Here is a 14,541-nt window from a genome sequence, read left to right as displayed (position 1 = left end):
GACTGGCAGTGCCACTTTCGACAAGGCATTTCTGGTGTGAACATTTCTCAAACTTTAGATCAGTCAACCAACTATAATTACTCGTTTTTAACAGTGATATGTAATCTGAGACTGTTTGTACTGGGTACCATTCACACATATATCGACACAGAAACGATGTGTAATAACATTATCTGCACATACAGTCACAGTTATGTTCTGTCTTGAGTTGCAGTAGGGGTGCTGGAATCAACGGAGAGCTGTCTAAGCTTTCTATTGCAGGTGTACTGTGTATATGAACACAAGCACCCTCATAAACTGTGGTATAAACAAATAGAATAAGTCAGCTTTTAGTCTTTCCACAGCCTTTGAGGACACCCATGTATAAAACAACAAAACACTGAGAGTCAATACTCATATGTCACTGGATTTGGGATAGATGTAGCTCTCCTGCTCCTCCTTCATCGGGCAGAGGGTTTGAGTGCTAACATCAGATTCTTTCAAAACAGTAATGTTGCTTGCTGCATCCCTCCTTGTCATTTCCTCCTCCTCCTCCTTTTGTCCTGTTTCAGTCTTTCTATCGCCTTCCTCCTTCTGTTCCTCTGCAGTTATGTCCGTCTGCGAGAGGTTTGGGTCCGTGCAGCCATGCCGGTTGTCTCGAATCTGCTTTGGGCTCTGGCTGTCGTGTTGATGCCGGTCGTGATCCTGGCTGTTGAAGAATCCCCGGATGGTGTGTATGGGCAGGCCCAGCTGAGCCGACAGGGTGTGGACGGCTTCCTCGTCTGGGTTGAGGCCCACATCCTGAACGAAGCTCTGCAGGATTCCCAGTGCTTCGTGGGAGACTCTTAACCCCTCACCTTGGTCCTCATCTGCACCTTTGACCTCATTTTCTGCCTCTGAACAAACCCTGACCCCGCCTCGGTCCTCATCCTTCACACCGGGCCACTTCATAGAGAGCTTCTCCTTCTCCTCTTTGCTGTGTCCAATGATTTCATTCATCTCATCGTCACCCACATTTTCCTCCCTCACCTGCTCCATGCTTTCCGTACCCTTGTCCCTCACCCGACCAGTACAGCCCCAGTCCCCTCCCAAACTGCTCCTCTCTCCCTGTCCCCCCTCAACCCAGTCCTTACTGTCCCCTCTCTCACCATTACTACTGCCCCTGCCCTGCAGACGTCCTCTCATGTGCCCCCAGTTGCCACCCGCCTCAGACTCGGCTGGTGATGCAGTACATGGTTGCCGTGGAGACAGGTGAGGTCCTGCCTCTGGCTGCAGGGGTTGATGGGGTTGAAGATGGTGTTGCTGTGGCAGCGGAGAGTTGCGTTGGTACTGATGAGAGTAAAAGAGACATTAGAAGTAATTTGAGTAAAAGCTGTGTTTGGTCTTTTGGATTATTTTCAACGCCAACTAATTTTCATTGTGTGGATGGGGATATTAATGTGTTTAAGTGTAATGGTAGATGATGTAAATTGAAGTCAGCTTAGACGGAAATATATGTTTATGATTTGAAGTGATAGGTCTATTTAAATTGTATAACTAATATAAGCTATTTAATAATTTCACAGCTGAGGCGATCCTTAATGCAACCATCAAGGGTAAATGTCTGTTCAGGCTCTGAACAAGTACATATGAAGTACATATGAAGTTCTGTCTTGATATTAATGCAATGGTATTCCACATAACTGTACATTCACAACCTTTTTTTATATTAACTGTGAGTCTGTGCTTTAATCAAGCCATCCATCCATGCACAAGCTATGGAAGTGAAAGAAAACTAATCAGCCTCACGGATCATCGCTTAACGTGGTAATCATTTTTTTCTTCTGACATTTGTGGCATTTAGCGTGCTGCTTTTCCATTGGACACCCTAGAGATCTTTTGGCATTCAGTGTAATATACTCTCTTTTCACATTTTAAGTGCTTTACAACAAATAATTCAGGTCACGAGGATAGGCTCCCGTCTAAAATATGATAAAAGGAAAGTTAGAGGTAGTTTTCTGCCTTTGCTGCTCGTGTTTTTTAAAAAATCATTCCAAACGGCTGTTTCTACAGCTGAAGAGCAAGATCTACCAGCACACAACAGTCTGTGTTAATCTTGTTTTTTCAGTCTCACCAGTGTATTGTCATTGCCGAGCAGTGTAAGCCTGTCAGCGCATTGCTGCTGTGCTGTCGTGTTGCTGCTCTCCTGTTCATAGATAGCGTCTCGTTCAGTCTGGGACAAGCTGAGGAACCGGCGGATCATACACAGATTCTCCCACAGGGTCCGGTTCTCTGGGTTGGGATCCTCCCTCCAACGCAGCAGCTCACATAGCCAGCCCTACAAGAGGAACGGTAACACTTGACATTAATCCCCTGTGTTTGGCATTCATAAGCAGCATCAATATGTAATACATGGTTTGTAACACACTATAATGTAGTTAAAGAACATATCAGGTATCAATAGATAGACAAGGTATCCATCTCTGGAGAGGTTTATGGGTGCAGACTACAAATAGAGCTACTACTTGATTGTAAATTCATCCACTTATTAAGTTAAACGTACCTCACTATGCAACATATCTTTAAACACTGCATGCACAAACAAAAGGCATTTCTAAGTTTCTCTTGCACCAAAAATCTAATAATTTGATATGTTCTGTGGACCTCTAGTATAAGGCTAACATAGTGACATCAAAATTGATATGGCAACTTCATATCCATGTATGAGTATTGATTTAAGTCACTCCCATAAACCCACTCTCCTATTCATTTTAGTGACATATTCGAATTTAAGGAGATATATGTGGTAATAGCCACTGTTGAATTCTGAATTAAGCTTTCCCTTGGTCTATAAAATATACATTCAATTGATTCAAAATCAGTTAATGTTGTAAAGCAGAGCCAAAATATAACAGAGATTTTTTTTTATGAGCTAGAAGCTATATCTTTTTCTGCCTCACAAGGGAAGAAACTTGTGGCAGATTGAGGAACGTAAAGCCAAGCTAGTTTCAGATTCATGAACTGTAGCATGATTCCGTTTGCAAGCAGACTGATATGCACATACATACACACACACACACACACACACACACACACACACACACACACACACACACACACACACACACCCACACACACACACACACACACACACACACACACCCACCCACACACACACACACACACACACACACACACACACACACACACACACACACACACACACACACACACACACACACACGCCTGGCTGTAGCCCAAGTCTATCACACAATGCTATCCAGATGCACAGTGCAGATAGAACAGAGAGATCCAGCATGGTTCTGCCTGCCAAACAGCCGGGTAATACAGAGCGAGAATGAGCATGAGAGAGAGAGAAAGAGAGAGGTAAAGAGAACATAGGGAAAGTAAAGTAAAAAGGGAAGCCAGCAAAGAGATATAAAAAAAACCTCAGGGGTTTTGGACCACCTGTCTGTACTGGCATGACCGCTGAATGACCTCCAAGCATCTTATGATGAGTAGAGAGAAGGGAGAAAAAAAGGGGGGAAAGAACGAATGAACAAAAGAAACAAAGAAAAAAGAAACAAAGAAAAGAAAAAAAGTGAGAATTGGAGACACACACAAGAGGAAGAAAAAATGAGACAGCTGAAATCCCCCCATTCCATGAAGGGAAATTATCCTCAAAACAAAAGGCAATAACAAGCTTATGAGGCTGCCATAAAAATGAGAACAATAAACACTCAAATCATGCATGTGTGTGTGTATTAGTGCATTTGTTTGCCTGTGTGTGTGTTTGTGGTATTGTGTGTGCATACATGTGCAGAAGTGGTGTGTATGGGTGCACGTATTTTTCTTAAAGCGATAATTTAGGACACAATAGCAGTCTGATGCACCGATAGTCCTCTGCAGAGTACAGCAGCTGGGTTGATTATCTGGGTTTCCTCCACACACACTAGTTATCCCTTAGTGAGAAATGGATTCATCAAAGCTAAATTTAAACAATCGACAACAAATTGGGTGCAATATGTGTGTTTAAGATTAGACATGCTCATCAGATTCACACCAGCAAGCGAGTAAAGTACCTGACTCTTGGAGGCGGCCACCTTTGCAAACATAGCCTGAGACACCTTGGCTCTCTTCATCTCGTGCTGGATGTCCTCGTAGATAGAAGCGCTGACATTGAGAACACAACTGTCTGTCCTCAACCCCATGTCTCCTGTAACTGGGGACAGTCTTGACTAAAAAGAGACATACAAGAGGACAAAAAGACAAGCGAGCCAGAGTTATTGTCTAAGTACTGGGCATTTGTGGAACATTGAAATGAATCCAATACAGATTAAAGACAATGCCGGCTTGGCCTGGCACTTTGTCCAATGAGTATCATGAAATGGAAAGCTGGTGAGCGATCATGTCTTTAATGTGGCCCTAGGGGTGCCGATCCAAAGGGGTGTTTGATCTGGCAGCACGAACAAATGCACATGATACTCTCACCATAAAACTCCTCCCTTGCAGGAAAAGCAGCTGGAACTTTGTGTAAAAAATTAAAGGAAACATGTGGCAGTCTGCACCCTCTTGAGGTTAACAGAAGGAGTCAGCAGTGTGGTGCACAGGGAGTCAGATTGGAAATACTAGGAAATGGCGGGCGGGAAACTGTAAAGATGAAAAAAGAAGCTATGATGGAGGACTCATTAAAGACATGGCAAGAGAGGAAGCTAGGGTCAGTGTACTGCGTTGGCCCAGTTTATGCCGTCTTTCCTGCAGTGCAATATTGGAAAAATATAGGATAAAATAACAGAAAAATCCATATTGTAATTTATTTTCAAGGGTTGGTGGCCAGTCATTTCCAATACTTTCCAATCTTTTGATTGAAATGCTGTTGTGAACAATGATAAAATAAAAAGACAACAGACAGGCTGCTCTGTGAAGCTGCACTTTAAAACAGGGCCAGCTTGCTAAGTTAACATGTGCACAGTGGCAATCTTCCCATGCTGATGTTTGCCTGAGGCTGATAAAAAAGTCATTAGTTTTGGATATATTTGATAAATAAAAGCAAAGTACAGCTCTGACCTGATGATACCATTGATAGCTAGGGTAAGTTTCTTGGCAATATATCCTTTGTTGTTAAAACATATCCCTCAAAACCACAAATGTCTACTTCATGGGGCTGTTAGAGGAAAGGTCAGGGATCTGTAGCTTCACAGCGACTCCCTAATGTGAGGATTTATAATCTGTTGTTGAATATGTCCTTTACTTGTCTTTGTTAAATTTACAAAATTCCATCACGTTTCTCTCTTTATTAGTACAACATATGAATATTATTGTCTTCTGATAGCAGTCTATGCTTTTTATTAACCTAACAGGAATCTCACTTTGATATTTCAGTGCTGTTTCATGGAGAGAGACAGCAACATTTCCCAGCAGCATTGCAACTTTTTGATTGTAGCTGCTGGCTGACCTGTGTGGTTCTTGGTGGTGTGTTATTGCAGCTTGGTATAAATCCAGTCAGGCTTCTGTCTTTCTCCTCCAGGTAAATGCGCTCCCTCTCAGCCTCGGGCAGCTGCAGGAAGCTGTACATGGCCCGCAGGTTGACCAGCAGAGACTGGGAGGCGTGTTTAGGGTCCTCCTCCTTCCGCAGAATCTCTGACAGAAGGCCCTGGTAAAGGCGCACACACAAGCCAGTATTTATGTATTAGTATAAGCAAACAATACACAAAGATACATGCATGCAATGTCAAATTTACTGCAGGATTGCTGGTGTGAAAATATTGTGAACATTACAGTCACAATTATCTTAAAGCTCCAGTTTATTCCTTTGCTGCGCATCCAAATAAAACAAAACTCTTACTGTGAAATATGGATTTTCCTTTCATTTACGTGCAAAGATGGCAAATATAAAGTTTCTCATATGAATGAAGGAATCTCCTCATATCCGACTCTGGATCTCATCCAAAGAGCCAAGTTATCAAGTTCCTGCGGTTTAGTGTTTCACAGATGATACAGAGCCAGTTCCCCAGTCAGTGCTAAGAACGCTACTCGCCTGTAGAGCTAGCATTATTCTGGCTGTATCTGTGTATAGAGGAAAGCCCTCAAACATCACATGCAGATTGTAGGGCTTCATCCTGAAAAGAAATCAGATTTCACGCTGGCAGTAAAATGAAAAGGGAGGAAACAGCCTTCTTATTCAAATCATGGATCATCTTTGGATCCACCCTCCTTCCAAATAGATGGCAGCTTTACGTGAAATGACAAATGATAAATGCTTCCCTCACGTCTATATGGCATATTGGCATCATGCCCAACTTGTATGGCTGGCACCAAAGCACCTTGGACTTGGCAATGGGGAAATATGGGGGTGGATAATAACTAGCTCTGCCCATTGTGATGAAAATGATAATGACGGTAATAATAATAATAACAATGGGCTTAGCCTGTCCTCCGAGCGCGGGTGTGGTGGTGAATGTAAGATGATAGACACAGATAATGTGGTATTTTAGTGTTAGAGGCGATGGCAGAGGGAGATATGGATATGAAATGAGGGAGACAAGGAAGGAAAAGGGGAAAGATAATAAAAAAAAAGATGGATTGACAATCAGGGGTAGATATTAAATAGATAGAGGGGCTGCCAGAGTGAAAGGTGGCAAGATGGAGGGACAGTAAGACAGAAGAAGAGGTAGAGAGAGAGACAGCTTCTCTCCAAGGGCTTGTGATTAGTTGGCCCAGCAGCTGCTTCAGTGCTGGCACCAGCTTTGTGCTGCAGAGGGCTGGCACAAACACACACACATACATACACACATGCATGGGGGGAGGGGGCACTGCGGCAAAGGCCATGCCAATGTGCCAACCATCAAACGCACATATTCACAAAACACACTTACCTACAACTGCAACACCAGAAACACTTCCAAAAGATAATCACCAGCAAACAGTTGCAACCCTTTATGACTTTCAACACCCTCCCCTCTCCCCTCCTCTCCCCTCCCCTCCCCTCTTTCCTTTACATACCTGGGTCCTGTTAAAGGCTACCCGAGCAAAGATGGCTTGGGAGATGCCAGCTCTCTTCAGTTCCTCCCTCACACAGTGGTAGATTTCAATTGGCACATCTGTTGACCCCACAGAAGACCCAGCCAATGTCTGGGTTTGCGGCCCGGCTACAGGACCTCCCCCTGGGCCACACTGTGCCTGCTGTGGGGCTTGGGAATCAGGGGCTTTGGAGAAGACCATGGCGGGGGGAGCCCTTCCTACAGGCGGGTGGTTGAGATACTGCTGTGGGGACGGTGAGAGACCCTGGCCAGCTAGCATGCGGCTAACAGCATACTGCTGGTTGAGGAACTGGGCCATCACCAACTGCTGGTTGACCATTTGGGAGCTGATAGGTTGGGTTACCAACCCGGGAGGGCGGAGGCCGAGGGGGGAACGGCCACATATGTTGGCTACTTCTCCATGAGAGAAAAAGAGGGTTGAGCTTTGATCGGCCGGGCTACTTGTGATTGACTGCTGGGTGAGGGTGATGTGTGTGGACTGGTCAGAGACGCTGTCAATCTCTGGTGCAGGAAAAGGAAAGCAAAGACAGATGTTCAATTATTAACACACCAGATACAGTGTGTCCCAAATACACAGATACTAATTCTAAGCGGCGTTTGGCGTGTCAAAATGATGTACACTCAAAACAGACAGCATGCACAGCCTTCTAAATGCAGTGGATATTTGAGTGTGCTGCAGACAAAAATGATTCTCCCACAATGCAATCCACAAATTAAACAGAGAGGCTGTTCACAGCTGGACATTTTCAAATAAATTGTGTGTGGCAGTGAGACAACCCTGAAAACATCTTAATGTCTGACATTTTTACAAATTTGTGTTAGTATGAAATGTTTTGTCTAACTGCTCAAACAGTACACTAGCAGGATTAGTACCTATACACTATAAAATGAATAGTATGGCTTTGGGACATGCTGTAAGACTTATTAGACACAGTTCATGTTTGAAGACTTGATTGAAAGCCCTCACCTTTGAAGCATTTGGTCTTCTTGAAGTGCTTGTACCATCGACCAAACTCGTGACACTTGGCAGCTGAGACATTTGCATAGTAAGTGCTATTTACAATAGATGATATCATACTCTGAAACAGAGGGGAAAAGACAATAGAAATTCATTACATTTTCCAAGCTCCTGCTATGGGCGGCCTGGGTGTCTCAGCTGTTCACACATCTGATATTAATGAACTCAGATCTGTGTTATTAAAAAGACCCCCAGGTAAATAGGATAATAAAGACAGATGAGTGCGTCAGTGTGTGGGCTCTTTTATGTGAACATGTACAGCGTGTGTGTGTGTGTGTGTGTGTGTGTGTGTGTGTGTGTGTGTGTGTGTGTGTGTGTGTGTGTGTGTGTGTGTGTGTGTGTGTCTGTGTGTGTGTCTGTGTGTCTGTGTGTGCAATAAAACAAAACACTAGAGGTCATCAGAGACTATTGCTCTCTATCTGTCTCTGTCACACACACAGTTTTTCCTAAAAGACTGTCCTGTGCAATCTTTACATCTGATAGGCTTTCATCTTCTCATATTTATTTTAATCTTGCAAACAAGAGAGGGGATAAAAGTAGTGATAGGAGAGAAGGAAAGAAGGAAAGAGAGATGGGGGAGGGAGGATTGGCTAGTATCAGATCTGCAGAGAAGGAAGGAATCTGAAGACGAGAGAGATAGTTTGCAATTTGTAGATGTCCCTCAGGCAAAATAACAGATAGACTAAGTTGATAATTATAAATATTCATAAAAAAGCCTTCCCCAAATACTGCATGATTAATGTGAAATTATTTCTGCAGTTGTGTCTGTATTTGCTTGATTAAACGATCAAGATCTTAAAACCAGATCTGGATGTTATTGCTGAATCAGTCAAGAATGCAGAAAAAGCAAAATACCAAAGAGGGGGAGTGATAGATAGATAGAGTGAGAGTAAGACGGCGGGTGAGGCTGGCAGACAATTAGAGTGACAGGCAGACAGGTTGGCAGTTGAAATAATCAAGATGGGCAGCGGCCCAGGCAGGAAGGATTTTAAAGAGATAGCCATCTCTTTTTATCTGTTTCTTTCTCCCGCTCTGCCCCACACCGTATCTTTCTCTGCATCTGGACTTCCTGTCTAACTATTGGACCACACACGTACTCTGCATCATGCATCGAAAGAGGCAAAAACAGGCACATACATTTGCATGGCATGGAAGGGCAAAAACATTACACTTTGAACTTCAGTCCAATTTCTCTCCTTCTCTCTTCTTTTATGCATGCTCTAAGTGTGTGAGTGTGTGTGTGTGTGTGTGTGTGTGTGTGTGTGTGTGTGTGTGTGTGTGTGTGTGTGTGTGTGCATGTGTGTGCATGTGTGTCTTGTACCTGGGAAAGGGGGCACTCCTTGGCCAGGGAGCTCTGGTTCATGTCCTTGAGGAGCTCCTTCAGAGCATTTCTCACTGTGGAGTGACTCCACTGCTCGGGAGGTAAGTCCTCCAATTTGGGACAGCTAGATAAAGAGCAAATGAAAAACACTTGAATTACACAAGTTTGATATATTAGTCCAGTAATGTAGTAGTGCATTTGCATAAAGTTGGGGAACTCACAATTGGCAACCTGACTCGCAATGGTTTAAGCTCCAAAAACACAGGATCCTATAAGTCCCATCATGACACTTTATGACATAATTTATTAGAGCCTGGTGACATCATAAGGGTTATTTCTCAGTCTCATGAAAGCTCCTTTCAGAGACACAGAAGACAGACCAGGGTCCCCACTATTTTCTTGAGATCATTTTCTAAGACTTTTCCAGGACCTTTTTCAGATCTGGTAGGACAGACATGTTCGTCTCTGTGGAAGTCTGATTTAAAAGACAGTCTATGGCTATAACTTATCTACAAGATCATATCGTACATGCTTAGAAATTATAACAAATTGATTACAGAATAATATAATAATAAAAACTGCCACTATCACCAGCCAGGGAACCATGCAAAGGCTGACTACTTGTGATGAATAAACTGAACTTCATGTGTAGAATTGGTGGAGTGCCCCTTAAAAATAACAGTTCTTGTTCATAACTCTGAGTGCTTAGTAGGCGGGTTTCCAGTATCACACACATTAAAGGGTGTGAATGAAAGTCTGGGCTATGGGGCTAATAAAGCACTTAATAAATCAAATAAATAAACTCATATGAGCACAAGGAAAACATACATGATGCCAAATCCTTCTTTCTTTGAGCCAAAAGTCTTTTTTTTATGGAAGACATGTTGACATGTCACAGTAGGAAAAGCACAAATAATAAAATGAATGATGTCTGAATTCAATTTAGCTGCTTCCATCATACATGTTATTAGTAACACCTTTGTTTTTTTCCCTTTTTTTCTCCTGTAAAAAAGCCTACATTACATGTTCTTGTGATATTATATATATATGCTAAACTGTCCTATGTCTCATAGTTGAACTGACCCAAGACCCAATAGCAATACAGGGCTACTGTCAAAAATAGGGGACACTGATTATTTAGAAATTTAACCCAAGGAAATGCCTTCATACACCATTAAAATACTTATCAATATGAATTGCAATAAGCAAATAAAATCACTCGTTAAACTGAAACTAATGGCATTAAGATAAGATAAAATATAAGAGTTGAATCATTTCCTGCTGGGTCTGATTTGGTCCATGCCCTTTGGTTATTTTCTTTTATTGATACAAATTAGAGATGCTGGGTGGCTGGAGTCTTTCCCAGCATGCACTGAGTAAAATGGTGAGAATACAGTCTTGAGTCTATTGCTCACATTCACACACAGACCATAGAGTCTGTACACTCCACACAGACATATTCATAGATGTGATGCCAGCCTCTCTATGGAGGACAGAAAATGACTTAAGTATACATAAATAAATGCATGAATAAATACAGGAATAAATGAATAAATGCTTAAATAAATGTATAAATAAATAAATACAGGATACATTTATGTATGCCTGTATTTATGTGTCCTTATCTGCAAATGAGCTGGGGCGGTCCGAACCTCTGTCTAAAGCATGATTGGTCACAGGAGTGTGATCACACCTGGCATGTTATGCTCTACTACTTCTGCCTTGCACAAGTTGTTGAAGTTGGCAAGCTCAGCTAACCGTTAGCAGAAGTCGTCGTTAGCACTTGGCAACATGGCATTGTTATTACAAGCCATTTCAAATCAATTGCGATCTTTAGCAGACGATTGCCCGAGACATCTTTTTGACTTCGTCTACAGGGGCCATGTGCTAGGGCTCGGTTGCTTCTGTCTTGCTCCTCTACTTGACCAATCCTGTTTAACAATGAGGTTCGGACCGCCCCAGCTCATTAAGGACACAGAAATACAGGCATAAATAAATGAAGAAATGCATACGGACACAGAAATACAGACAGAAATAAATGAAGAAATACAGAAATGTATAAATATATTTAGTTAATGATGTCCTGTTTAGGTATCAACTTATATTTATTTATTCCTGTATTTATTTATTTATACATGTATTTAAGCATTTATTTATGTATTCCTGTATTTATTTATTTATACATTTATTTATGCATTCCTGTATTTATTTATACATTTATTTAAGCATTTGTTTATTTATTCCTGTATTTATTCATGCATGTATTTATTTATACTTAAATCATTGTTTGTCCTCCATAGAGCTCCTACCTGCGCAGCTGTATTTTAAGGGTGATAATGTGGTGAACATCCTGCAGCATATCAGCCACCGTGGCATCAGGAGCATCTGTTACACAGGACAGAGGCACCGGGTTCCACCTTCCCACCTGGATGAGACCTGGACACACACACATGTGAAAAATGTGAGAAAACGGTGGACTGCGGTTATTGCCTCTATGTGCAAGTTTGTGTTATGTACCTTTGGCCTGTGCAGCAGAGCTGTGTGAGTAGCCCAGTGTCAGCAGGGCCATCTCTATCAGCTGGTTAAACAGCAGATCTCTCTTGACCAACACAAACTCAGCATGTTCTTCTCTCCTCTCTCCCTCCTGAGGGCTTTCCTTGTGCTCCACCACACAGAACACCGGCAGCAGGCTCCCTGAGATGATGGAAAGGACAGCTATTCAACATATCAGATGGCACAGGGAGTCATAATCACTGTACTGAAAACACCACGTTTCCGCCCATGTACCTTTGCTGTGCCAGCTCTTGCTCTGTGGCCTTACTGCGGTGGGTTTCTGTGCCAGACAGGGGTTTTTGGCCACAGGACTCCCTTGATTGCTCCTCTCCTGGGCCGAGGGTCCCGCTCCGTTTTGTTCCAGTCGAGCCAGCTTGGCAGGAGGCGGCCGGGGGTCTAAAACGGGATCACTGCCCTCGGGTTTATTGGCTCCATTACACAGGGCGTCCATCTGTGGTCTTACACTAATACAGAGACACAAATGCTTAAAAAACAACCCATGAGATACCCTAATACAAATCCCTCATATTATATTGATAGTATCTGGTGGTCAACGGTGAGTGTATGGTGGATTCGTATTATATTCCTGGAAACTAATACATATATTTCAAAGTAGATTTTGAAATAAAAAACATCATGTTTTCATCAAGGTAGAATATGCTACATGCGTCCATAATTTCTTCACAGCAATTAAATAAAAGCAAACATAAATACAGCAAAAAGTAAATTAGAAAACCTGGTGAGCGTCTCGAGGCTGTGAAACAAAGCTGTCTCAGTTATTTACAGTTCCGCGTCTAACAAGAGAACTATAAGCACAATTTTTAAACACACATACAGCTCTGAAGGATATCCGGATCAGTAATAGTGGACGACCTTCAACCAGATGCAGCGATAAGGACAACCCTCTAAATCCAGTAAAAGTCCAGTGAATGATAGAGCGCAGTTTCCCATATTAAACCTGCTGTCATCTCCAAGCGCGCCGCTGTAAGCGACGATGATTCAGTTCATCTTCAGCACCAAAATGCGCGCTAATCGTCCCACGTCTGGTGCTGCTGAAGTTTGATCGAGGCGAAACCAACCTGTTTTAGTCGGCACAACGTGCATGTCCGACCTGCCATCATGCATCGACAGCCCGTCCCTGTAGACATCGGCTGTATCCATATGTTATCCTCGCTTCCATTGATCTCCAGTTGAGGAACAGACCCGTATCTCTCGGCTGTCGGTATGCGTCCTTTTACTTACACTAATCGTCTCTTTACCATCGACATTATGTCGTGTTTACTGTCTAAGTAGTTTGCCTCTGATCGCTCCTTGTTCTTCCGACCGCGCTTCGCTTTCCGGTGCACCGATAAATGGCCTCAGCGCAAGTTCAGAGCGACCTCCCATCCAGAGCACATGCTGCTACTGTGGATCAAGCTCTAGAGAGAACAATACACGGCTTGGAGCTGCCGGAGTACATCCCCTATCACATATTCGGCTACAGCACTGACTCCGGGACAGCAGTTGTTGGTTACACTTCAAAGCCCTATGCGCACGCGAGGAGAGGGAGAGAGAGAAAGAGGGGGAGAGAGACCCACACACCCACACACAGACTCATAAATACGCGGACCCAGCTGCATTAGCATATGGTGTAATAATGAATTCACTAGCGCGCTCCGTAAATGTATTAAATGTGACAATTGCGCATAAATCTATTTATTATTTTCTGCCGCATGCTGTGCACGCACTTATTATTGTCTTTAGGGTATTGGAGCTCTCCATGGTAACAAAGTGGAGCAGGGCAAGGAGGAACTGGCTGACTGATATTAACTTTTGAACGTTGATGTTTTGCTGTCACAAGATTATCTATGGCTTATGATTTTGATAATTACAGTTTTTATTTTATTCAGCAAAGCTCTACATCCCATTGCAATTACAGTCTACATTGTATACAGGACAGCAAAAAGCAGTAGCCTATATAATATAGACTACTCACTATACTATGCTATATACTATACCAAAGTCGCCTAGAGGCTATGTGTGATACTTTGGGGCACATAGAACATATATATAGTATATTATAATAAAGTATAGTAGTATGCAATACATTGTTGTGGTACATTAGTCCTACGATGTATAATGGCTACAAATAGTGTACTATAGTAATGTATAGTTTTGTTTAAAATGATGGTAGAATATTGTAGTAATACATATATACACATATACACATAAATATATATATATATACATACTTTATACAAATATGTATACATACATATATATATATTTATATATATACATATACACACATATATACATACATGTATACATACATATACATATATATAAATATATACATACATATATACATATACACACATATAAATACATATATACATAAATTTGTATAGGATATTGTAGTAGCTTGTATTATGCAACAATATAGTCACCCTTACTGTATATACTAGTATATTTTACACAGCATGGTAGTTTTTCACATACAATTACTTAAGACAGCAAACTTATAAATAAATCTAAAAAAAATGATCATTTGACTTTAATCACTAACCAATTTAAATCACCCTGTAAAATATCTCAAAATAGGGCCACCAAAAAGCATCCAAACCTCAAAAAAGACATGAAAGGAAAAATGTTTATCACTGTACCTCAAA

The 14,541-nt window shown here is 42.0% G+C and overlaps 1 protein-coding gene across 1 annotated transcript; it reads right to left on the bottom strand.

Annotated features, from left to right (window-relative positions):
* Nucleotides 1-393: 393 nt before the first annotated feature.
* Nucleotides 394-12,341, bottom strand: satb1a (SATB homeobox 1a; the record flags this gene model as incomplete). The annotated part of the gene is made up of 10 exons (XM_079231666.1): nt 394-1,308; nt 2,093-2,296; nt 4,041-4,196; nt 5,414-5,611; nt 6,961-7,499; nt 7,966-8,077; nt 9,338-9,461; nt 11,647-11,773; nt 11,855-12,031; nt 12,125-12,341. The coding sequence occupies 10 exons, from the start codon at nt 12,339-12,341 to the stop codon at nt 394-396; spliced, it is 2,769 nt and encodes a 922-aa protein (XP_079087792.1).
* Nucleotides 12,342-14,541: the final 2,200 nt, after the last annotated feature.

This window comes from Taurulus bubalis (assembly GCF_910589615.1).
Source record: "Taurulus bubalis genome assembly, chromosome: 16".
Classification (NCBI taxonomy): Eukaryota; Metazoa; Chordata; class Actinopteri; order Perciformes; family Cottidae; genus Taurulus; species Taurulus bubalis.
Note: the sequence above shows the minus strand (reverse complement) of the source record. Positions and strands in the feature narration are given on the sequence as shown.